The sequence below is a fragment of the Lathamus discolor genome, chromosome W, assembly GCF_037157495.1.
Source record: "Lathamus discolor isolate bLatDis1 chromosome W, bLatDis1.hap1, whole genome shotgun sequence".
Classification (NCBI taxonomy): Eukaryota; Metazoa; Chordata; class Aves; order Psittaciformes; family Psittacidae; genus Lathamus; species Lathamus discolor.
Window position 1 is genome coordinate 34,692,414 of NC_088908.1, and position 26,326 is coordinate 34,718,739.

The 26,326-nt window shown below is 44.9% G+C and overlaps 1 protein-coding gene across 3 annotated transcripts in view; it reads left to right on the forward strand.

Annotated features, from left to right (window-relative positions):
• Positions 1-11,754: 11,754 nt before the first annotated feature.
• The window catches only part of LOC136004354 (E3 ubiquitin-protein ligase KCMF1-like), a 93,475-nt gene continuing 78,903 nt past the window's right edge, over positions 11,755-26,326 (forward strand). For 2 of the 3 annotated variants that reach the window (XM_065660818.1, XM_065660819.1), the window contains exons 1-2: positions 11,755-12,057; positions 25,927-26,094. In XM_065660818.1, coding sequence (XP_065516890.1) covers positions 12,042-12,057; positions 25,927-26,094 — 184 coding nt within the window. In that variant the 5' untranslated portion in view covers positions 11,755-12,041. Of the gene's footprint in view, positions 12,058-23,660; positions 23,752-25,926; positions 26,095-26,326 lie in introns of all 3 variants that reach the window. The other variant, XM_065660820.1, reaches the window with a different exon arrangement.

Sequence of the window (26,326 nt, forward strand, 5' to 3'; positions counted from 1 at the left end):
TCCTGGGCTAGGATCCTTTTCCCCCTTTGGGACATGCGTACCCCATCTGCCACCAGCAGGCCTGGTTATTATAGACCACCCCCAAAATTCTGATGGTGACACTAGTCCCAGAGCCAGGAATTAATTTGTGAGATTTTTCTGACGCTTCCATTGTCATTGTTTGCGAGTGGCAGGAGGGACGAGAACACTACTTGGGCTCCCAAACCCTGAACCAGTCGCCCCAAGTCCCTGAAGTTTTTTAGGGTCCCCTGAGTCTCCTCAGGCTTCTTGTTGAAGAGATTTTCTCATTGGCCACCTGGAAGACTAATAAAGGACAGTAGTCACTGGGCTATACCACACGCAAGAGTTTTCTGGTATCTTCTTTTTACTCTGGGCCCAGGAAGGCAGCAGACTTCCCTGTGAGTCGGCCCCTCTTTCTCTTAGGGTGGAGCCACCAATCACAACCACTCTTCTTTTTTTCCTAGTAAAGTTGATCATGATATGAGGTGTTGTCTGACTCTCCCATGGTGACTCTTCTAACCTGGATGATCCCTTATCTACTTCATCATCTTCCTCATTTTCTTGATCCTCAAGTACCAGGGCCTCAAATCTGTTGTAGAGGGGTACTTGGGAAGGTGACATAAGCTAGGGGGTCATACACTGACTACTTCAAGGAGTAACCTTTTTCCAACCTCCCCTGTCCCATGCATATTAGTACCAATATATACATATGCCTGAGCCCATTGTGCTGTGGCAATTCTGTAAAGTCCACTTGCCAATAGTCTCCTGGACAATTGCCTTTGTTGTTCCAGGTGGGGGGTCTCTTAGCATGGTAAACAAGGTTCACACTTCTTTATAACACTTTTATAATTCCAGCCATTTGCATACTCGGAACTTGGAGCTTTAAAGCCTCAGTCATTGATTCTGTTCCCCCATGGTGGTTTTCTTCTCATAAGAGGCTGGGCAATTATTACTTGCCTGTTTGGTGTAACCCACCATCCTTCATCATTCTTCTTGGCTCCTAATAGACTAGGTAATTTCCCATCCTCTGTTTGATAACTTGGAACTTCATTATCCAAGCACTGATACTTATGAGGCAATATTAATGAAAGGTCCCCACCCACAGCTGCTTTGGCTGCTTTGTCAGCAACGTGATTACCAGTATTCACCTGAGTGTTATCAAACTGATGTGCCTTAAAAGCAAATTTTGACTTTCTGACAATTCCAGAAGTCTCAGTAGCACCATCAGCTTGGCTTTCTGGGCTGATGTGTTGGGGGGGAGGGGGGGGGGGGAAATGCAGGGCTTTAGCCTCCATTATGTTTGGTTACCACAGCATATCCTGCTTTCCAGTTTCCATTTTCATAAAGCTGCTAGCATCCACAAGCAGTTCGTAGTCCACATCCTTCAGGGATGTATCTTGCAGGTCAGACTGGAATACACCTGCTCAATGGTCTGTAAACAGTTGTGAGTCAGCTCTCCTTCTTCTGTATCGGTTGTCAAAACCACTGCTGGTTCAAAAGGTTACTTACTTTCAGTTCTACGTCCTCTTGTTCTAAAAGCACAGCCTGATATTTTAGCAGCCTGCTTGGGGAGAGCCAATGACTGCTTTTCTGTTCCAGAATGGTTGTTACCATGTGAAGTACAAATACAGTCCATTTTTGTCCCAATGTATTTGACATAATTCTCTATTAGAGGCTCTAGTCCTTTTTTTGCTTCCAGTTTTAAAGGATACTGTTTCTGTCTTACAGGTCTGATATTTGGGTGCTGCTCCAGCAGCCCATATGTGTGGATATACCCACTTCCTCTGGTATATCCAGTTCAGTGGCTTGTTTCTGTAACATAAAATCTCGGGCCTCCACAGCCTTTTCATCAGGAACATGTACCTGAATTTTCTTTCTTTAAACCTAATTGATGCATGTAATTTACTCAGTATATCTCTATCCAATAACAGCATGGGGCACTCCGGCATGCAAAAAATTTATGAGTCAACACCTGTTTGCCAATTTTTGAAATTTAAAGAAATGCAGAGTTCCTGTGCACCCTGTAGCTCCAATGCCTGAAGCTGTGTTTGCTTAATTACCCTTTACTAGTATTTTTTAACAGAATAAGTAGCTTCTCTTTCTACAAGTAATTTTACCTTATCATTCCCCATCCTAACTGTAGCCAGGGGTTCTGCTGGGCAGGGTTTTGAATCTTCCCCCAGTCCTCCTCAGTCCTCATCTATAGTAATAATTTTCTCTGCCTGTCCTGACGTTCCACTAAATCTCCAGTATTTATTTTGATTCTGAGGGCATTCCGTCTTCCAGTGCAACCTGTGGAGTTTGTTCACAAACCTTTCCATGTAATCCAAGAGCTGTACGGTTCTGCAATGTTACCTGGGATAGGCTGGATACTTCAATCTGTAATGCCTGTATAGCACTTGGGAGTATAACACCCAATGTACATTTTCCAGTTCATCCTGAGGGAAAGGGCCTTTCTAGCAGTATTATTACACAATCAATACCACCCTTTCCCTTCTGGAGCATTCCAATAGCCAGTTTGGGGTTCCTTAATCTGGAGTTGCATTGCCCAGCTACAGTCTGGGTAATGCCCCAGCTACAGCTGAAACCAGGACAGTTCCTCTCAGGGTGGAATCACTAACCACAACCACTCTTCTTGTTTTCCTAGTAGAGGTGATCATGATATGAGGTGTTGTCTGACTCTCCCATGGTGACTCTTCTAACCTGGATGATCCTTTATCTACTTCATCATCTTCCTGATTTTCTTGATCTTCCAGTACCATGGCCTCAAATTTTTTATAGAGGGGTACTTGGGAAGGTGACATGAGCTGGGGGGTGATATGCTGTCTATTCCGAGGAGTAACCTTTTTCCAACCTCCCCTGTCCCCTAGGTCCCCTCCATCTGCCTGATGGCAACTGGCTAGGGGATCCTTAATTTCTTTTGTTTCGGGTGGCTGGCTTGCTTCTCTCAGGGATGGTAGAGCACAGCTCCACAAGTCAATCTCCTCCTCAGGTTCCCCTATACTCCTTAGCCATTCCACCTCTTCCCATAGCTCTGCCACCACGCAGAGCAAATCATCAACCTGGTGACACTTTACACAGCCACCAGCTAACTTCATCAAGAAGCTCTGGAACTCACTACAGTGAGACACCTGGACAGCTACATGTTTTTGAGGGACCTCTGCCTGGATCACCATGTCCTTTCTGGCCAGCAGAGAGATCTTTATCTTGTTTGCTTTCTGTGGAGAGGATGCCATCCTTGAGCACCTTCTCGATGACCACTGGCTGAACTTCTTAAGCTTGCCGAGCTTTGGGGCCCTTCCCACTTGTCCTGCCTGCACAAACTGAACTGCCACACCACACTCCAAGTTGCTCACACTCCCAGGGGGAGTGTTTTATCTGTTCATGGGGTGGTGGTTGCCCCTTCTGGCATCAGCTGCCCACATCACCAGAGCTGCCGGGTCCTGGGCAAGTCCTGGTAAGGACTTGTGCTCTCCGCAAGTTAGGCCGCCTGTGACCTGCCAGGTGCATCAGTGGCCCAGACCAATAGATTTAGTGCATTGAGCACTTCCTTAGAGATAGCCACTGTTTCTCGTTCTCCCTCTTCGTTCACCTGTAACATAAATACTTGTGCCTTCAGGGATTTATCTTTTGGAGTATGTATCTGAATATCTCCTTTATCAAAACTTATTTGTGCATTCAGTTTGTTTAATCAGTCTTTCCCAAACAAGGGCATCGGACACTCTGGGATATATAGAAATGTGTGAGTAAAATCTCTTTTGCTAATTCCACAACTAAGAGGTTGAAAGAAAGGCCATACTTCTCTTTTCCTAGTCACTCCGATTACAGGCATTGTTTGCTTGCTTAATTCAACTTTTGGTGCATTTAAAACTGAGAATGTATCTCCTATATCCACTAAAAATTTAATTTATCTCACCCCAACCTGAGAGTAACCAGGGATTCGGTTGGGTATTTCTCTAAATTTTCCCCTGGTCTGCATCAATCAGAGTTCTGATCTAAATGTAGATCAGTGACTCTGGGATCCTCCTTCTGGGAATTCTTCCCCACTTGCCCTAGATTCAGTGGACGTTCCCTCTTCCAATGACCCTTCTGCTTACAGTACAAACAGTGATCCTCCCCCAGGGTTCCTTGAGGGGGCAGACGGCCCCTCCCTCTTACTCTTCCATTACCACTTCTGCCGTTCTTGGCAATGGCTGTAGCAAACAGCTGAGTTTTCCTAACATCCCTTGTAACTTGTTCTTTTTCCTGCCTCTTCTCTACTTCCTCTTGATTATTATACAACTTTCATGCCACTTCAAGCAGCCTAGCTATGGATCTTGCCTCTGGGCCCTCTACCTGCTGCAGTTTTTCTCCTAATATCAGGATTTGACTGCTTGTCAAAAATTTCACAAAGCAAGTGAAAATGCATCACTAGATTAGGTCCCACAAAACAATTAATTTGCCTTAATTATTTTCAGTGAGCTGTCGAATATAACTCCGCCCTCCACTCACAATCAAGGGGTGGGGGAGTTAATAAGTGGTGGGGGCACCAGGGCCCTTCACATTTTGCAGAGGTTTTTCCTGTTCTTTAGGGCCCATGGGGTTTATTTTGGGCCAGTCTAATACCAGCTTTTCCAATTTATCAGTGGGTAATCCATCCATTAAATCTTTAGGAATACCTTTTCATCATCCCTATATCTACAACCCTTGCCTTTTATTAAGAATATTTCTACCTCCTGGGCAAGTAGGGGGTGTTGGGCATTTCCCATTAGTTGGGTGACAAGGGGCTTTTACCTCTGTTTGTCTCAGTCCCTTAGTATATATTTTACTAGAAATATAGACCTCACTTGGAGTACCGTGCACAGTTCTGGTGTCCTCAACATAAAAAGGACATGGAGCTGTTGGAGCAGGTCTAGAGGAGGGCCACGAGGGTGATAAGGGGCCTGAAGCACCTCCTGTGTGAAGACCGGCTGAGAAAGTTGGTGCTGTTTAGCCTGGAGAAGAGAAGGCTGTGTGGAGACCTCATAGCAGCCTTCCAGTATCTGAATGGGGCCTACAAGGATGCTGGGGAGGGCCTCTTCATTAGGGACTGTAGGAATAGGACAAGGGGTGGTAGGTTCAAGCTTAAACAGTTGAAGTTTAGTTTAGATATAAGGAAGAAGTTCTTTACTGTGAGGGTGGTGAGGCACTGGAATAGGTTGCCCAAGGAAGTTGTGAATGCTCCATCCCTGGCGGTGTTCAAGGCCGAGTTGGATGGAGTCCTTGGGTGAAATGGTTTAGTGTGAGGTGTCCCTTGACACAGCAGGGGGGTTGGAACTAGATGATCTTAGGGTCCTTTCCAACCCTAACTGTTCTATGATTCTATGATTGATGGGACTGTACTTTCTCCCATAATTAATCAACTCCTGGGCAACTCCCCCACTACATCCATACTTTCTTTTCTGTCTTTCAGTCAGGTGACAGCAGTCCTTCCAGGGGAGCAAAGGCCCTTTCACTTTGGGATGTTGCTTGTATCTTTCCCTGCAGTCAGATCCCTACGGCTTTCAGAGAGTTGGGAAGACCCTGAATGAGGGGAGTCATACATTCGGGATTGGCTGGTATCATCTTTAATTCTAAGCTCCCAATTGTACATCATTTGAAGATATTGGGTGTCCTAGGTTTGGCTGTAGCAGTTATTTTTCTCCTTCCTAGTAGCTGGTGCAGTGCTCTGTTTTTGACTTTAGTCTGAGAACAACACTGATAACACACCAATGATTTTAGTTATTGCTCAGTAATGTTTACCCCAATCAAGAACTTTCTGAGTCTCACGCTCTGCCAGTGAGGAGGGGCATGGGAAGCTGGAAGGAAGCAGAGACAGGACACCTGAGCCAAACTAGCCAAAGGGGTATTCCATCCCACAGAATGTCATGCCCAGTATAGAAACTGGGGGGAGTTACCCGGAAGGCCCAGATCACTGCTTAGGTCAGGCTGGGTATTGGTCATCAGGTGGTGAGCAACTGTATTGGGCATCACTTGTGTTTATTGTTTTATTTTCCTTTTACCCTTTTAATTTTATATTCTCTCCTCTTGTTATTTCCCTTATAATTATTATTATTGGTGGTAGCAGTAGTAGTTTTGTATTATACCTTAGTTACTGGACTGTTCTTATCTCAACCTGTGGGATTTATATTCTTTCCCTTCTCCTCCCCATCCCTCCAGGAGCTGGGCGGAGAAGGGGGGGGGGGGGAGAATGAGCAAGCAGCTGTGTGGTTCTGAGTTACTGGCTGAGCCTAAACCACAACAATAATACATGGACATTTTAGTCATTTCTGAGCAGTGCTTACACAGATACAAGGCCTTTTCTGCTTCTCACACCACCCCACCAGTGAGTAGGCTGGAGGTGCACAAGAAGTTGGGAGGAGACACAGCTGGGACAGCTGACATTAACTGACCTGGCTTTTATTTATCTTTCTGTTATTTTTCTTTTCATTACAACTTATTATTATTATTTCAATCATGAAACGTTTTTTATCTGAACCCACAAGTTTTCTCATTTTTACCCTTCTGATTCTCTCCCCCTATCCTGCACTGTGTGTGTGAGTGGTTATGTGGTGCTTAGTTGCTGGCAGGGGTTAAACCACTACAATCATGCAGTATTACTGGGGCAGCCTTTGGGCTTTGGGCTTTGTGCTGTGCTGCAAGACACAGCTAACACTGTCCACTAAAATGGATACCCAGAACAAAATGCCAACTTCAAAAGAACATGTGCATGGTGATGTAGTGATCCTAACTAGAAGATAACTGTACATAGAGAAGTTAAGAGATCCACACAACAATTAACATAAGCCAAGGCCTGCATTGTCTGCACATATCCTACAGCCACAGGATAAACGTAGCCAGTTTATTGTAACAGAGGAGCCTGCAGGCAGCTCCCACCTGGTACCAGCGATTTCACACCCTGATTTTCCTTGCCTTGATCTAAAATTAAAGCACTGAGTTCTCATGTAAGCATAAGAGCTCAAATGATCAAAATGGGGTAACCCTTTCTACAGACAAGGTTTGCATGGTGTACTGCACCCTGATCAGATGTCCATTCAATACTGCACAACTCTGGGTTCCCAGCATCTGAAGCTATAAACGCCCGTAGCATGGGGAACAAACAAGAAGTAGAGATGTGTACACATCTACGGGGGTATGATATAATAGGCATCACAGAAACATGGTGGGATGGCTCCTATGACTGGAGTGTTGGAATGGAAGGTTACAGGCTCTTTAGAAAAGACAGGCCTGGCAGGCGGGGAGGGGGAGTTGCCCTTTATGTTAGGGATAGGCTGGAGAGTATGGAACTCTGTCTGGGGGCAGGTGAGCAGTTTACAGAGAGTTTGTGGGTCAGGGTTAAAGGGAAAACAGCTGTGGGAGACATTACTGTGGGAATCTGTTACAGGCCACCTGATCAAGGAGAACCTGTGGATGAAGCACTCTACAGACAGATAGGAAAAGCCTCACGCCCACAGGCCCTTGTTCTCATGGGGGATTTCAACCACCCTGATATCTGTTGGAAGGATGGCACTGCACGGCACAAGCAATCCAGGAGGTTCCTCGATTGTGTGGAAGACAACTTCCTTCGTCAAGTAATAGAGGAGCCGACAAGGAGAGGTGCCATGCTTGAGCTTGTGCTCACCAACAGGGAAGGGCTTGTTGAGAATGTGGTACTCCAGGGCAGCCTTGGATGCAGCGATCACGAGATAGTCGAATTTGAGATCCCCAGGAGAGTGAGAAGAGCGTGTAGCAAGCTCACTGCCCTGGACTTCAAAAGAGCAGACTTTGGCCTCTTCAGGAGCCTGCTTAGTAAGGTTCCATGGGAAATAGCCCTGGAGGGCAGGGGGGCCCAAGACTGTTGGTTGATATTCAAGGATCACCTGCTACAAGCTCAGGAGTGCTGCATCCCAACTAGAAGGAAGTGCAGCAGGAGGGCTAGGAGACCTCCTTGGATAGATAAGGAGCTGCTGAGGAAAATTCAAAGGAAAAAAGAGGCTTATAAAAAATGGAAGCAAGGACAGGCGGCCTGGGTAGAGTACAGGGATGTTGTCCAGGAAGCTAGGGACCAGGTTAGGAAGGCTAAGGCCCAGTTAGAATTAAACCTAGCCAGGGATGTTAAGGATAACAGGAAGGGATTCTACAGGTACGTAGCAAACAAAAACCAGACTAGGGACAACATAGGCCCCCTGAGGAAGCTTTCGGGAGAACTGGCTACACAGGATTTGGAGAAGGCTGAGGTTCTGAATGACCTCTTTGCCTCAGTCTTCACTGGCAAAGGCTGTGACTGCACCACCCAGTTCTTAGAAAGTAGATGCAGGGGCTGTGAGAATGAAGACTTTGGCCCCACTGTAGGAGAGGATCTGGTTCGGGACCATCTTCAAAATCTGAACACACACAAGTCTGTGGGACCTGATGGAATCCATCTGTGGGTCCTGAAGGAGCTGGCGAATGAAGTTGCTAAGCCACTGGCCATCGTATTTGAAAAATCATGGCAGTCAGGTGAAGTTCCCGACGACTGGAAAAAGGGAAATATAACCCCCATTTTCAAGAAGGGGAAAATGGAAGACCCGGGGAATTACAGACCAGTCAGTCTCACCTCTGTGCCTGGTAAAATCTTGGAGCACATTCTCCTGGACAACATGCTAAGGCACATGAAAAACAACAAGGTGCTTGCTGACAGCCAGCATGGCTTCACTAAGGGGAAATCCTGCCTGACCAATTTGGTGGCCTTCTATGATGGGGCTACAGAATTGATGGATAAGGGTAAAGCAGTTGACGTCATCTACCTGGACTCGTGCAAAGCGTTTGACACTGTCCCACACGACATCCTTCTCTCTAAATTGGAGAGATATCAATTTGATGGATGGACCACTCGGTGGATGAAGAACTGGCTGGATGGCCGCACACAAAGAGTTGTGGTCAATGGCTCGATGTCCGGCTGGAGACCGGTAACGAGTAGTGTCCCTCAGGGATTGGTGTTGGGACCGGTCTTGTTTAACATCTTTGTCACTGACATGGACAGTGGAATTGAGTGCGCCCTCAGCAAGTTTGCCGATGACACCAAGCTGTGTGGTCCGGTTGATACGCTGGAGTGAAGGGATGCCATCCAGAGGGACCTTGACACGCTTGTGGGGTGGGCTGATGCCAACCTTATGAAGTTCAACCACGAGAAGTGCAAGGTCCTACACCTGGGTCGGAGCAATCCCAGGCACAGCTACAGGTTGGGCAGAGAAGAGATTCAGAGCGGCCCTGCAGAGAAGGACTTGGGGGTGCTGGTCGATGAGAAAATGAACATGAGCCGGCAGTGTGCGCTCGCAGCCCAGAAAGCCAACCGTATCCTGGGCTGCATCAAAAGGAGTGTGACCAACAGGTCGAAGGAGGTGATCCTGCCCCTCTACTCTGCTCTTGTGAGACCTCACCTGGAGTATTGTGTGCAGTTCTGGTGTCCTCAACATAAAAAGGACATGGAACTGCTGGAACAAGTCCAGAGGAGGGCCACGAGAATGATCAGGGGACTGGAGCACCTCCCGTATGAAGACAGGCTGAGGAAGTTGGGGCTGTTCAGCCTGGAGAAGAGAAGGCTGTGTGGGGACCTAATAGCAGCCTTCCAGTACCTGAAGGGGGCCTATAGGGATGCTGGGGAGGGACTCTTTGTCAGGGACTGTAGTGACAGGACAAGGGGTAATGGGTTAAAACTTAAACAGGGGAAGTTTAAATTGGGTATAAGGAGGAAATTCTTTCCTGTTAGGGTGGTGAGACACTGGAATCGGTTGCCCATGGAGGTTGTGAGTGCTCCATCCCTGGCGGTGTTCAAGGCCAGGTTGGATGAAGCCTTGTGTGGGATGGTTTAGTGAGAGGTGTCCCTGTCCATGGCAGGGGGGTTGGAACTAGATGATCTTGAGGTCCTTTCCAACCCTAACTATTCTATGATCTATATTATCCTCTCCTTTATAGCGTTAGCTCTAAGAAATAGCATTTTAAATGATACATTATAGAGTCTAAACACCTTTCTTAATGGGATCATCATGAACCAGCACCTCCTGGTGCAAAACATCTTCCTCCCTCTCTACTCCTGAATCCCTCTTTCTCACCCTTCCTTCTTTCCACCTCCCCACACTCACTCCCCCTTACCCCCAACCCTCTTCTCCTTCCCCCTTCCTCACACCTCCTTCTCTCTACTTTCCACTCTTCCCTTCAACCTCATGCCCCTATGCTGCCTCCTTCTCCCCTCTCCCTTCTTCCCCCTCCCCATATCTCCCTCTCACTTCCTGTCCCCTTCACAACTCCCCATTTTTCCCATCTCCCTCTCACCCCTTCCCTCATCCTCTCCCTACCCCTTCCTTCCTTCCCCATACCACCCCCCCTCCTCTCACTCCCCCCCCCCCCCCCCCCCCATGGTAGGTGTTTTACCTTTACAATTTCTTCTCTAGACTAATGTCTTTCTGCAAAAGACAAAAAGTTGAAAGGAAAGCAAATAAAATTCTGCAATTCACAATTTTTTTGCCTTTTTTATATATTTTTATAACATTCTGCTTTCCCCCTTCCCAAATATGTGGTTCTCACTTCTCGGGACACATCTGTCACGTTAACGAGGCATTGAGGCATGCTGCTCTCTATCTTAAACCTCTTATGGGAAAGCTCCTGCAGCAGTCAGGAGCTATGAAAGGTTCGGAGCTCCCCCTCCCCACACATCTCTATCCTCTGGAGCCTAACACTAGTAAGAAGCAGAATGAAAAAAAAAAAAAAGCACAGAGAAGTGTGGGAATATCCCACTAAAATGGTTAGTTCACCTTTGACAAAACTGTATATTACTGTGGCCACAAGGTCGCCCTCTCTTCGCCTCTTGGCACTTCACAGCCTAAGCAGAAACACTGACAATTATCAAGACTAGGTAAAACCTATGTGTGTGCAATATGGTCCCTGTTGCAGGAAGGCCAGCATTTACTTTTCTAGTCTGATTAAGAAGTTACACGAGCACTCTCAGCACTGCAGGAGTCAGGCAGGCAGAATAGGGCAGGGCATGCATCAGATTCATCACTGCTCACTACACCTCCCTGAATTACAAGAGAATTACAGAGATTTTACAAGCCATACTAGAAAGGAGAGGGAATGGAAAATACCATGAACCACCTCGGTGAACTTGTCCCCTTCCTCAAGGCTGCTGTCAGGTTGCTGCTATTTCTCACTCTCTGGTGTCCTTACTAGGGGATGAGGGAGATCTCCGTGCACCTGCAAAGACACAGCCCCACCGCTACAACAGGGGCATGAGGAGAAACTCTTCTCCCCGTCTCCCGCGGCCATAAATGGCAGAGGAGGCTGTGTCTCTAGTGAATGCTTGGAGACAGTAGTCTTTCCTAGTTTGGAGAAAAAAGGGGAAAGCCCTATCCAGTACATAAAAGCTACACTCAACTCCATGGCTTTCCCTGCATTAGATGGTGCCGATTTCCTTTCCATTGGTTGTTTATTTTCTCTTCCTTCCTGTGCAGTAGCAACAGCTATTGGACAGAGAAAAATTGAAGAGTAAACCAGAAAGAATTAAAAAACAAACAAAAAAACAAGAAACCCAAAACAGGTGGAGAAGGAAAGAAACTAGGAAGAAAAAAAGCTAAGGAGTGCAAGAAAAATTCAGTGTTCTTACAGTAACAATAGAAGAAGGAACAGAAGTGAGGATTTAGGAAGAGGAATGTAGGTTAAGGCGGCGGAAGAGGAAGAGGGGCCCAAGATCCGCTGTATCGCGGCGTCTGGGAACTCACAACTGGTGGATCCGCCCCCGAGAGAGAGAGAGAGAGAGAGGAAAGCAAGCAGGCAGGCAGGCCGGCCAGCCGGCTGGCCAGCCAGCCAGCCAGCCAGCCAGCCAGGGCCGTAGGAACAGATCTCTCCTCCCCTCCTCTTCTTTCTTTTTTTTTTTTTTTTTTTTTTTGATGCTTGTTCGATTCGCATTTGGGGGTTCAGTACGTAAGGTGGGAGGGATTTAGGTTAAAGCGACGCCTGAGCAGCCCAGCGGGAGCCTAGAGACAGGCCTGGGCTACAGCCTCAAAATTAGGATGTCCCGGCATGAAGGTGAGAGACCTAAGGCTGCGGAAGAGGGGAGGGGGGAGAGGAGATGTCCTTGAATCTTGTACGATGTTAGGGCCTCGCTATGCCGCCGTGTGAGGTGGGTCAACATGGCGGCAGCACCACCGTCGCTGTGAGTGGGTCGCTGAAAGTGGTTAAGGTGGGAGGAGGAAGGCGGCAGCTAGGCCTCGCAGGAAGTGTGTGGGAGGTGGTGGCCGTTTCCGTTACGAATGGGCCCTGAGTCCCTTTTTTGTCACTACTGTGCACGCACGCTAAGCCTGTGCTCGCTAATGTTGGAGGGCCTGTTGCGGCTTGAAGTGGGCCTGGTTTCTGTCGCTCTTTACTAGCCTGCGACTTAGATCTCGTTTTGCTCCGGACAAGGGCTATGTCCGAGGCAGATAACGGCTTTGGTATAATGGGGGGTGGGGGTGGGGGTGGCGGCGCGGCAGGGAAGAGGGGGATGTGTGCGACAGGTGTAGAAGGAATTCGTGCACGTAATTGGTTGTGATGTTGAGATTGGGAGGGAGTTTATGCAGTCTTCATGGCCTTGTCCAGGTGTGGCTTGTATTTGATAGCTTGAGAAGTAATATATTGTTTTTTAGCTTTATATTTTAAAAGTGGAAACATACCAATGTAGTAGCAGCTTTTGTAGAGAGATCATACGATTATTTTGTGTGTTTGTCCTTATTCTTATGGTATTGTGGTAAGTGGAGTGAATAGTTAAGGATTTAATAAGCAAAAAAGTGAAAAGAACAGAGACAAGTGAAAGAAGTAAATTAACGTAGAGAGAACCTGTGTGATATTTGTAAAGACACTTGCTTGGTTTTCTTTCTCTTCTTACCAGTAGTTGCTCTAGTACAAAGTATTCTGCAGAAGTTCAGCCTTGTATCTTGAAAGGATAATTTTTTGCTTTGTTAGGAACTACATTTAGCACCTGTCTCCATATGCAGTTTTGATTCTGCTACAGATATGAGAATATTTTTAAAAGGGTTGGAGATATCTATTTAGTCTTAATGTTTTTAAAGTAACGTGATAGAATACTTCAGTGTTTGGGAGTACTGACTGATGGAGGGTTGGTAGCTTGATGCTGAACTAGATTCTGATGGCTATTCATTGTATAGGTATAGCATTTTGTGTGTGTGCTTGCCTATTAATGACCAGTCTTGTCTGAATCTACTAACCAAATCCTCTTGTTTCTTTACTGATTAGGCTTGCTGCTTGTTTGTTGTTGTGGTGTTTTGTTTTTTTGTGGTAAAGGGCATTTTGTTTGTTTCCTTTTCCCCAAAGAGGGTGGGTGGGGTTCTTGGATGCAGATAATAAGGCAAATGTGAGCAACAGTGAGTAAAATAAGGGTTAATAAAAAGTTTTTGTTTTAAGTACTCTAAACTGCTGTGCTATATATCCATAGTATGTGATACAAAGCACGGTAGTAGGATACAGACTTGTTAAATTGCACTGGTCAAAGCTACAAAAGTGGTATGATGTTGTTCAATGTTATGATGCTTTAATAAAGGAGAATAATGATCATAGACTCATAGAATGGTTTGGGTTGGAAGGGACCATAAATATCATGTAGTTTCAACCCCCTACCACAGGCAGGGACACCTTCCACTAGAGCAGGTTGCTCCAAGCCCTGTCCAACCTGGCCTTGAACACTTCCAGGGATGGGGCAGCCAGAGTTTCTCTGGGCAACCTGTGCCAGTGCCTCACCACCCTCATAGTAAAGAACTTCTTCCTAATGTTCAGTCTAAATTTATCCTCTTTCAGTTTAAGCCATTCCCCCTTGTCCAGTTACTATATGCTTTTGTAAAAAGTCCCTCTTCTGATTTCCTGTAGGCCCCCTTTAAGTATTGGAAGACTGTTACAAGGTCTCCCCTGAGCCTTCTCTTCTCCAGGTTGAACAAGTCCAACTCTCAGCCTCTCTTCATAGGAGAGGTGCTCCAGCCCTCTGATCATCCTCGTGGCCCTCTTCTGGACTTGCTCAACAGGTCCATTTCCCTCTTGTGTTGGGGGCCCCAGAGCTGAATGCAGTACTCCAGGTGGGGTCTCATGAGAGTGGAGCAGAGGGACAGATTGCTCCAACCCAAGTGTAGGACCTTGCACTTGGCCTTGTTAAACTTCATGAGGTTCACGAGGAACTTCATGAACTTCATGAGGACCTCTGTCCAGGTCCCTCTGGATGGCATCCCTTCCCTCCAGAGTGTCAGCTGCACCACATAGCTTGGTGTCATCTATAAACTTGCTGAAGGTGTACTTGGTCCCACTGTTCATGTTGACAGCAAAGACGTTAAACAGTGCCAGTCCCAATACCACCCCTGAGGAATACCACTCATCGCTGGTCTCCAGTTGGACATAGAGCCGTTGACCACAACACGCAGTGTGACCATCCAGCCAATTCCTTAAACACAGAATGGTCCATCCATCAAATCCATGCCTCTCCAATTCAGAGACAAGGATGTCATGCATGACAGTGTCAAATGCCTTGTACAAGTCTAGGTAGATGATGCCAGTTGCTCTTCTCTTATCCACTAACACTGTGGCTTCATTGTAGAAGGCCACCAAATTTGTTAGACACAGTTTTTATCTTAGTCAAGCCATGTTGGCTGTCACCAATCGCCCCTTTACTGTTCATGTGCCTTAGTATAGTTTCCAGGATGATCTGCTCCGTGATCTTGCTGGGGCATTGAGATGGCTTGTAGTTTCCCAGGTCTTCCTTTTTTCCCTTTTTAAAAATGGGAGTTATATTTTCCCTTTTCTAGTCAACAGGAACTTCACTGGACTGCCGTGACTTCTTAAATATGATGGATATTGGCTTGGCAACTACATCCACCAATTCCTACAGGATCTGCGGATGCATCAGGTCCCATGGACTTGTGCATCTTCAGTTTCCTTAGATGGTCTCAAACCTGATCTTTTTCTACAGTGGGTGGTTCTTTGTTCTCCCAGTCCGTACTGTTGCCTTCTGTGACTTGGGTAGAGTGGCTGGAGCTCTTGCTGGTGAAGACTGAGGCAAAAAAGCCATTGAGTACCTCTGCCTTCTTGTCCCAGATGGCTAGGTCTCCTGTTTCCTTGCAGAGGGGGCCCTCATTTTCCCTTGTCTTCCTTTTATCCACAATATACTTATGGAAGTTTTTCTTGTTGCCCTTAATGTCCTCGGCCAGATTGAGTTCTGTCAGGGCTTTAGCTTTCTTAACCTAATCCCTGGCTGCTCTATGTATTCCTCCCAGGCTACCCATCCTTGCTTCCACCCTCTGTAGGCCTCCTTTTTATGCTGGAGTTTGTCCAGAAGCTCCTTGTTCATCCATGCAGTACTCCTGGTGTTCCTGCCCAACTTCTTTGTCAGTATGCATTGCTCATGAGTCTAGTGGAGGTGATCCTTGAATACTGTCCAACTTTCTTGGCCCCTTCTTCCCTCCAGGGCTTTATCCCATGGCATTCCTCCAAGCAAAGGCTTTTCTAGTGGATGTTAGGTTTTGTTTGTAGCAAGGGGAATTATGGTTTTCTCACTCTGTTCATTAGCAGAAACTGAAGTATGGAACTAAGTTTACATGTGTGTTGTTTTTTTTTTTTTTTAATGGAAACAGGTATATTGATATTCTTTGTTTTATGTTTTTAAAAAATGAAAATAGTTATCTTCTACTAAACTTGATGGTAATGTTACATTGTTGAGATAAATATTCTTGTATCAAAAGAAGGAAAACCCACGTCAAAACTGGGAAGATATAAAGCAACAGCAACAGTTGTGTTTTGTGATAGATTCTCATAGGAACCTGGTTTGTCTTGAGTTTTCTTAATATTTTTTTTATTACCCATTTAACATTTTTAAGTCTTAATTTTATATTAATTATAAGGTTAGTATAAGTTGCCTTGATGTATGGTCTGTGGTTGGCTGAGACCTCAGTGTAAATTGATGCAGTTGTTTTTGCAAGGATAAGGTATAGAAGTGACTTTGAAACATGTTAATAAATTGTATTTTTGCTGTGAGCTATTTGTCAGAATAGCTTGTTTTTGCCAGAACGGGTTTTATGATGGGAAGGGATATGTTTGAGAAAATAAATGCTGGACAGCTTGGAATTCCAATGTCTTGGGGCTCTAAATAATTATCTGATGGAAGAATAAGCTTACTTTTCATTAGGGTCTTTTGCTAATTTTCTTTGCATTGTGGCAAGAAATCAAGTCACACTGTGGATTAAAAGTTGCTTGGGAGACAGGAAAGGAGTAGAATTCAGCCACCAGCATTTTGCCACTGACTTTTCAATGCCTTCAGAAATGTAACTGGTATAGAACTTCAGAAATTATCCAGAGTGGAGAATGTGGAGGAAGGGAATAGTGGGATAGTAACATTTTGAAATAAGACAATTATTTGAGATAGGGGTGACTAGAATGCCTTCCAAGGAACTTTAGAAAGAGCTGTATAAGCTCAGTACATGAGAGTCATGATTTAAGCCCAGCTGGTAACTCAGAACCACATAGTCGCTTGCTCACTCTCCCCCACTTCTTCCTCGCTTCCTACCCCCGCTCCTGGAGGGATGTAGAGGAGAATGGAAAGAATGTAGCTCCCATGGGTTGAGATAAGAACAGTCCAGTAACTAAGGGATAATACAAAACCACTACTGCTACCACAAATAATAATAATGATAAGGGAAAAAAAAGGGGAGAGAGTACAGTTGCTTACCACCCGCCGACCGATACCCAGCCCCTGACCCAAGCAGCAATCTGGGACTTCTGGTTAACTACCCCAGTTTCTATACTGGGCATGACGTGCTGTGGTATGGAATACCACTTTGGCTAGGTTGGGTCAGGTGTCCTGTCTCTGCTTCCTTCGGGCTTCCTGTGCCCCTCCTCCCTGGCAGAGCATGAGGCTCAGAAAGTCCTTGATCAGAGTAAACATTACTTGGCAACAACTCAAAACATCCATGTGTTATCAGCACTGTTCCCAGACTAAAGTGAAAACCAGAGCACTACACCAGCTACTAAGAAGGAGAAAAATGACTGCTACAGCTGAACCCAGGGCAGTATCCACCCCTTATTCCATACCATTCACGTCATGCTCAGATCCCATATTTTAAAATGTACCATTGCTTTTTTGTCTCAAATATATATATATATATATATATACACACACACATCCACAAAGAGAGATATCATTACTTAGTCCATGCACCAATCCCTATAAAGTTGCTGAATTCATCCAGTCTTTGATGTCAGGCTCCATCTCTTGTAACTGTCTTTCAGGGCAGGAGAGACGGTATGTAGTGTTGGATTGTTGCCTGCTTATGACACTGCTGAACTTGTCTGGTCACCGCTGACCTTGTCTGGTTTTGCGAAGTTCATTCTTTGTTGAGGTGATGATGGGAGAGAAGTCAGGGTCAGTTGCTGGTGACCTGAAGACAGTTCTGATGCTGTTGGCTTTTCCCATGACTTTGTTCTACATTGATGATCATGATAGCACATCTTCTTCTCAAAGCACAGAGTGGTGGAGATGGGCATCTAGCTGATGGGCTATAAAAGTGTTCTATAGCAGACAACAGCATATAATTCAGTTCATTGGCTGATTTTCCCCAAAATTATATTCCCTTGAGTTACACATAGGACTTCCCCATCTTCCTGCCTTACCCACCAAGTATATCCACGTCCCTGAGTGAAAACAGTCCCATGAGTGGTATGTAAAAGTTCTCACAGGGCTGGGCCAGCCCTGTTGGCAGATCCTCTGGTGTTGACCAACCAGGTGGCTTTTGGTAAATGTGTATCCCAATGTTTGAAAGTCCCACCACCCATTGTTCTCAGTGTAGTTTTTAACAGCCCATTGTACCATTGGATTTTCCCAGAGGCTGGTGCATGTTAGGGGATGTGATTGATATACACACTCATGCCATGCTCTTTGGCCCAAGTGTCTATAAGGTTGTTCCGGAAATGATTGCCATTGTCTGCCTCAGTTCTCTCTGGGGTGCCATGTCACCACAAAATCTGTTTCTCAAGGCCCAGGATAGTGTTCCGGGCAGTGGCGTGGGGCACAGCATGTTTCCTGTCATCTGGTGGTTGCTTCCACCATGGTGAGCACATGGTGCTTGCCGTGGTAGGTTGGTGGGAGTGTGATATAGTCGATCTGCCAGGCCTCCCCATATCTGTGCTTCAGCCATTATTCTTCATACCAAAGAGGTTTTAATCACTTAGCTTGCTTAATTGCAGCACGTTTCACATTTGTGAATAACCTGGGCAATTGTGTCTATTGTTAAGTCCACCCCTCGATCACGAGCCCATCTCTATGTTGCATCTCTGCCCTGGGCCGACCGGGCCAATAATAATTCACCCTTATGTTGAAAATCTAAGTCCATCTGAGCCAATTCAATCTCAGCAGCTTTATCCACTTGTTGGTTGTTCTGGTGTTCCTCAGTGGCCTGACACTTGGGTACATGAGCATCTACGTGGCATACCTTCACCACCAGGTTCTGCACCTGGGCAGCAATATCATACCACAGTGCAGCAGCCCCGATGGGTTTACCCCTCTGCATTGCCAGTTGCTCTGCTTCCATTGCTGCAACCACCCCCACAGGGCATTTGCCACCATCCATGAGTCAGTGTAGAGATAAAGTACTGGCCACTTTTCTTATTCAGCAATGTCCAGGGCCAGCTGGATGGCTTTCACCTTGGCAAACTGATTTGATTCACCCTCTCTTTCAGCAGTTTCTGCAACTTGTCATCAGGGTCTCTATACAGCTGCCTTCCATCTTCGATACTTCCAAAGCACTGGGGGGGGGGGGGCACTGGACTAGGTACTTGCTCATACTGTCCCACACACCCTGCCACTCATGACTGTCCAGCCTCAGGGAAAATCTCTTGATCCTCCTATGTCATCGTCTAACCCTAGACAAGACCCAAACCAGACTCTGCTTAACTTTCGAGATCAGGAGAAGTGGTTGTGTGTTAAACACACACTGTATGTGTGCCAACATGGTGATCCCCATCACAATCAGCAGGCAGGTCTCGAGGGTATCCAAAGGCCATCTAAAACCTTTAGAATTCTCTAATGCTGCTGTAAGTAGTCTGGTGGGGGGGCTTGGAAGGTAAGGGAATGTCTCCTTCATAGGTTGACCACCCGAGGAGGGGAAAAAGTATGTGTAATTGCTATATACTTCTATTATATACCTCCCAAAGTATAGAGGTGATGACCACACTGGGAATGCAAGCCAGAAATGATCCGCACAGTCCAATAAACCCACTTGTCTCTCTCCTCTCCCTGGCTGGAGGCAGGACCCTTCTATTAGTGATCATGAGATCCTTCACTTACATCTTGTAGGAAGGGATTAGTATTCCTTCTCACAGGTGTTGGAGTAAAATCAGATCTTCCACTCCATCTGGGCAACTGCTCACTAGAGACTGGAGCAGCAACTTTTTTGAGTGGATCGTATTTTGATGTTTTCCTCTTCAATTCACGCACTCATTCCTCCAGAGGTGACATAGGTTTTCCATCTCACTTTCTCATATCTTCTGCGTGATCCCACTTGTAAAAGCATAGGGTGGCCCATGGTGTGTACCTCCTATATCTTCTCTCTTGACCAGTAGGGCACCTTCTGTTAATAGCTGGGTTGGTACATGTGGGGAGCTGGATAGGTCAGGTAGATTTTCTTAATTGTTTGACCACTTGGGACAGCTTTATCCACAGCTGAAATGATGGAAGGGGTGAGATTGTCTTCGAACAAGTGATCCCAGCTGCTTGGCTTCACTACCTTCTGGTTTGTGACTGTCGGTCCCATTGTCTCAGCATTGGAGGAACCAGGTGATGATGTGCTCCTGTGGAAGATGGGTGAAATGTTTTTGCATATTCCACAGCTCGTTTGAGGTCTGGGTTCAGGAAGTCACCTCCTCTTCTTCTTCCTCTGATTCATGTATTAATAACTTTTTCAGCTGTCATTCCCTGTAGTACCTGCATTGGCTCTTCATCTTTTCTCACTGCACGAGTTGCTCCATGTGGCCCTTGTTTGCTTTTCCCCTTGCTTATAGGGGCAACCGATATTGGCATGGATTGATCCTTTGGCTTAGCTGCTTGCAGTGACTATCACTGTGGCTGCCATGTCCATCGCTGGGGTTCAGGGACCTGCTGTGCTTGGGGGTTGATTAGCTGTGTTGCCTGTTGCTTTGCCATCAGATCCAGAGACATGTTTTTCCCTTTGAAGGTGCTGGGTAGTGTTGTGCTGGGCTGTATAGGTGTAGGCCAAGCCCCAGCAAGTTGTCATGATTTGTGCCTCTCTGGTATTGCCAGGATGACAGCACACCTCGTTTAAGTGTTTTACTAGTTTTTCCAGATTTTGCACTTGTTCAGTGGTGAAGTTTCAAAGCATTGGAGGGGCCCAGTGGCCTAGATTCTTGCCCATACTATCCAACACACCATGCCACTCATGACTGTCCAGCCTCGGGGAAAATCTCTTGGTCCTCCTGTATCATAGTCTAACCGTAAACATGACCCAAACCCGACTATGCTTAACTTTCAAGATCAGATAAAATGGTCATGGGTAAAACACACTCTGTATGTGTGCCAACATGGTGATCCCCATCACAATCAGCAGGCAGGTCTTGAGTGTATCCAAAGGCCATTAAAACCTTCAGAACTCTCAAATGATGCTGTAAATAGTCTGGTGATGGAGTTGGGGATGTGAGGGCATGTCTCCTTCATAGGATGACCACCCGAGGAGGGGAAAAAAGATGTGTAATTTCTAAACACTTCCATTATATACCTCCCAAAATATAGAGGTGATGACTGCACTGGGAGTGCAAGCCAGATCAGTTTCATGATCAATGTGTCTATTGTATTACAAGTCATTACCATAAAGTACGGTGAAACAAGAACCATAGCTCAAGCCCCCCAACTGATTAACGCTAAACCGGCAAATACTGGCTGTAAGTAAGGTACGACATGCTGAAACTCTGAGATGCAGAGCAATAACTTTGAGAGCAATAAATCAGCATTGTGACAAGTGACCGTTAATGCAAAACAATGAATGCTTATCACAAATATGTTTAAACACACTCCAGTCAGATCTTTAGTTATCTTAACCCTTCGTGCCCCATGTTGGCCACCATAAAGAACTGTTGTGGTTTAAGCCCAGCCAGTAACTCAGAACTGCGTAGCTGCTCGCTCACTCCCCCTCTTCCTCCCCCTGCTCTTGGAGGGATGGGGAGGAGAATCGAAAGAATGTAATTCTCACAGGTTGAGATAAGAACAGTCCAGTAACTAAGGTATAACACAAACCCACTACTTGCTACTACCAGTAATAATAATGATAAGGGAAATAACAAGGGAAGAGAATACAACCACTCACTACCCGCTGACTGATACCCCGCCCGACCCGAGCAGCGATCTAGCCCTTCTGGGTAACTTTCCCCTTTTTATATACTGGGCATGATATGCTGTGGTATGTTATATACTGGGCATGATATGCTGTGGTATGTAATACCCCTTTGGTTAGTGTCCTGGGTTCAGCAGTGGAAGTCATTTTTTCTCCTTCTTAGTAGCTGGTGCAGCACTGTGTTTTTGACTTTCGGCCTGGGAACAACACTGATAACACCGATGTTTTTAGTTACTGCTCAAATGTTCAGTCTGACCAAGGACTTTCTGAGCCTCATGCTCTGACAGGGAGGAGGGGAAGCTAGGAGGAAGCAGAGGCAGGACACCTGACCCAAACTCGCCAAAGAGGTATTCCATACCACAGTACGTCATGCCCAGGGTGTAACTGAGAGTTACCCGGAAGGGCTAGTGCACTGCTGGGGTTGGAGGAGGTATCAGTCGGTGCTCGGTTGGGCTTGGTATTATTGGTTGGCGGGTGGTGAGCGATTGTATTCTCTTCCCTTGTTATTTTCCTTATTATTATTTTTGGTGGTAGCAGTAGTGGTTTGTGTTCTACCTTATTTACTGGACTGTTCTTGTCTCAACCTGTGGGAGTTACATTCTTTTGATTCTCCTCCCCATCCGTCTGGGAGTGGGGGAAGGAAAGGTGGGGGGAGTGAGTGAGCAACTGCATGATTTATAGCTGACTGGGTTTAAACCACGACCACGACAGTTAGTTTGGGTCAGGTGTCCTGTCTCTGCTTCCTCCTGTCTTCCCCTCCTCCCTGGCAGAGCATGAGACTCAAAGTCCTTGGTCAGACTAAACATTACTTAGCAACAACTAAAAACATTGGTCTTATCAGCATTGTTCCCAGGCTGAAAATCAAAAACACAGCACTGCACTAGCTACAAAGAAGGATTAAAATGACTGCTACTGCTGAACCCAGGCCACCTGTGTACCCTGTGTGAACTAATTTTGGAATTTCTAATGTTATTTTTACATGGTCCTATTATTAGCTTGATAGTCTACAGTATTTCGGGAAGTTAAATGGAAAAATCTTTTACTGTTCAGAGAGAAAATAAGTTGTTATTTCTGCTTATTAAAGGGTCCATTTTTTTGTTTTGTTTAGATGTTCAAGTTGTCAGATATGAAACCTAACAAGATGTTTTGTTTGTACTTTTGAAATTTAATCCCAGTGCATGTTGGTATTTGAACCCTAATGTTATTCAGTACTGTTTTCCTTTCCTTGACATTATACCAGATGTTAATCTTAATCTAATAGAATCATAGAATAGTTAGGGTTGGAAAGGACCTCAAGATCATCTAGTTCCAACCCCCCTGCCATGGGCAGGGACACCTCACACTAAACCATCTTACACAAGGCTACATCCAACCTGGCTTTGAACACCGCCAGGGATGGAGCACTCACAACCTCCCTGGGCAACTGATTCCAGTGTCTCACCACCCTAACAGGAAAGAATTTCCTCCTTATATCCAATTTAAACTTCCCCTGTTAGCTCCTCTTTTCTGTTTACTTTTAGAAGGGGTTAACCACATATTATAGCATAAGAATAAATTATATTTGATTGGAAAAACATAAATATGCAACTATATATTTAATATGTTAGTATTAAGCATGTTGCATATAAAATGCTTGTGTAATGACTTATTCTCTGAAACTTTCAGCCATGGTAGACATGAAAAATGTGATTAAGTTTGACATACCAGAACAGTGAGTCCAGTGTGTTAAGGGAAAACAAGCTTGTGTAAGTGCTTCCTACTTACTCCATTTAGCATCGTTTGCATGATGTGTAGTGGAGACCCGGCCTTTGAACATGCAGCCCAGCACGGGCCACTGGGGTGCCAGGAGGAGCTGTGATTCAGTGCCAGTTGCTTCCGAAGCAGCTCAAACCCCTTCATAGGCTGCCACTATCTCTTTTTCATTTGGAGTAAAGCCGGCCTTGGATCCTCTGTGTTCCTGACTCCAAAAGCCAAGGGATCAGCCTTGAGCCTCCCCTGGAGTTATCTGCCAGAGGCTCTAGGTAGGACCATTCTCCCCGGCTGCGGTGTAGAGCACATTTTTCAGATTTTGCCCGGTCCAGAGTGGTCCAAGGGCTACTGCATGAACTTTCATTTAATTTGTTCAAAATCTTGTTGTTGCTCATGGCCCCATTTGAAATCGTTCTTCTTCCAGGTCACATGATAGAGAGGGCTTACAGTCAGACTGTTATTTGGGATGTGCATTCTCCAAAACACCTAAGAAAACTTGTTTTTCTTTCTTATTAGTTGGTGGAGACTTTGCTGTTATTTTGTTGATCACATATGTGGGGATATGACGACATCCATCTTATTCCCAAAACCTGAATCTCCTGTGCAGGTCTGTTGACCTTACTTTGTTTTATGGCAAAACCAGTTCCCACCAGATGGCTCCTGATGGACTAAGGGGATGACAATACTGAGTGCACATACTAGATTAGTTTCATGACCAGTGATTCTATCATATCATAACCCAGCACTAGAAAGTACCATGAAATAACCTTAGCCCAAGCCCAGTGAATAAACATCAGCACAGGGAGCACATATGACAAGAACAGCATTACATAGCATACCAGTGAGCACATGCACATGAATTCTGAGAACTAATGAGGGAACATTATGACCAGCAATTATTATGATACAGTGAATGCTTACAACAAACTTTTTTTGACATAACCTGGTCAGATCTGTTGTTATCCCAACTCTTCGTGCCCCACCTTGGGCACCAAAAAGGACTGTTGTCACTTAAATCCAGCTGGCAACTAAGTACCACGCAGACATTCACTCACTCCTATCCCCCCTCTTGCTGGGTGAGATGGGAAGGAGAATGGTAAAACCCATGGTTTGGGATAGGAACAGTTTAATAATTGAAATTAAATAAGATATAACAATAATAGAAATAATAACAGGAAAAAAACAAAAATAAGAAGAAATTATAATTCAAAATAAAAACCCACAAGTGATGCACAATACAATTGCTCACCACCTGCTGACCAATGTTCAGCCCATCCCTGAGCAGCAAAATGGTCCCTACTGGGTAACTCCCCTCAGTTTCTATACTGGGCATGACATGCTGAGGGTATGGAATACCCCTTTGTCTAGTTTGGGTCAGGTGTCCTGTCTCAGGTCCTTCCTGGCTTCTCGTGCCCCTCCTCACTGTCAGATCATAAGAGACTGAAAAGTCCTTGATCAGTGTAAGTGCTACTTAACAACAGCTAAATCATGGGTGTGTTATCAGCATTGTTCTCAAGACTAAAGCTGAAAACACAGCACTGCACCAGCCTACTAGGAAGAAAAATAACTTGATCCCAGCAAACCCAGGGCAGAGGCAAACTTCTAAATTTTTAATTAACACAATGTATAGGTTAAAAAAAAAAAAAGAGAGATGAACTTATGGGGCTTTTTTTCCCCCCTTGATGCTTTGATGCTTTCCTCACCTGTTACATTAAAAGTATATGAAAGTAGCATGTTATACCACCTGCTGTCATGTTGTCAAACTGAAAATATGGTAATTTGGAGTTATATGAAGAAATACTAGTTTGGAGAGATGTTGAGAGAATACTCCCTACATAATTTTATTCTCTGGACCTGATGCTACAAATAGTAGTGGTGCCTTGTGTTAATACCAGATTTTTATATGATCATAGAATTTATAATTAGGAAATGATCATTGGGATAGTTGTAGTTTTGAGACCTTCTTGGTCTTTTTCTACTAATCCTCTTGGAGTCAGTGTCAGCGCTTTCTTCTAATAACAGTATTTCTATAACTTGTTCTATATTTGTACTGAAGTATGAAAAGCTTATTTAAATTGATCCTCAAAGAGGACTTTGATCAAAATATTGTATGTGTTGTATGTACTAGTTATGTTCATGAAGGCTCTTAATTTACTACTTCAAGTTTTCATGGGCCTTTACAGATGAAATGATAATGCTTCCTTTGCCCTCATCTAAATTAACAACAGAGAGCTGAAATGACAGAGAAAACTGCAACTTTATAAGATAATGTTCCCAGATATGTATGCATTATGAAAAATGGTTGTGGTATTCTTCAGCATTGAACTAAGAGAAAATATAAAAATAAACACAAAAGCCAGGGAGGAATGGTGTTGTGTGGTGGTGTGTGTTTTTGTGCGGCTTGTGGGATGGTTTGCTGTAGGCTTTTTCTTTGCTTGTTTTCACAAAACTTCCAAGATGAACCACTGTACTATTTAACCCTGAGAGAGTTTTGAACCAAGCTGCTGAACAGGGGGGAAAAAAGTGATTAAAAGAATTTATAGCCTAACTAATTATTGTTTTGAATGCTTGAATGGTTTTTATTTTACTTTGAGTTTGACTTTTACTTTGGATGATTATTGCCTTTTAAAAGCTATGAAATGCTTTAAATTGAGTTGTCTTGTGCATCAGCTGCTTAAGAGCTCAGCTCAATTCCTTTTGTTATTGGGGGGTGACAGCAACAAATCTGTATCATTAAAAGAATGTGAAATTGTTGTTTTCAAGCGGTTTTCTTTATTCATAGGTGTCAGCTGTGATGCATGTTTAAAAGGAAATTTTCGAGGTCGCAGATACAAGTGTTTAATTTGCTACGATTATGATTTGTGTGCAACTTGTTATGAAAGTGGTGCAACAACAACGAGGCATACAACTGACCATCCAATGCAGTGCATACTAACAAGAGTAGATTTTGGTAAGTAATAATTTAATTCATATTAGGGCTGTTTGCAATAGTTAAAAACTTCTATTTCTGTTTCACTATTAAGGAATTTTTTCTTCAAATAGCATGCTAAAAGTTATAGCGAGTTCCTATATCTGTGGTAAAAAGCTTGTTTTCACTGGTTCTAGCACATGAAATCTGCTTTACTCTTTTGGGTTAAGTGTTTTGGTACACAGCAAATTATCAGACTATTAGGTATATATCT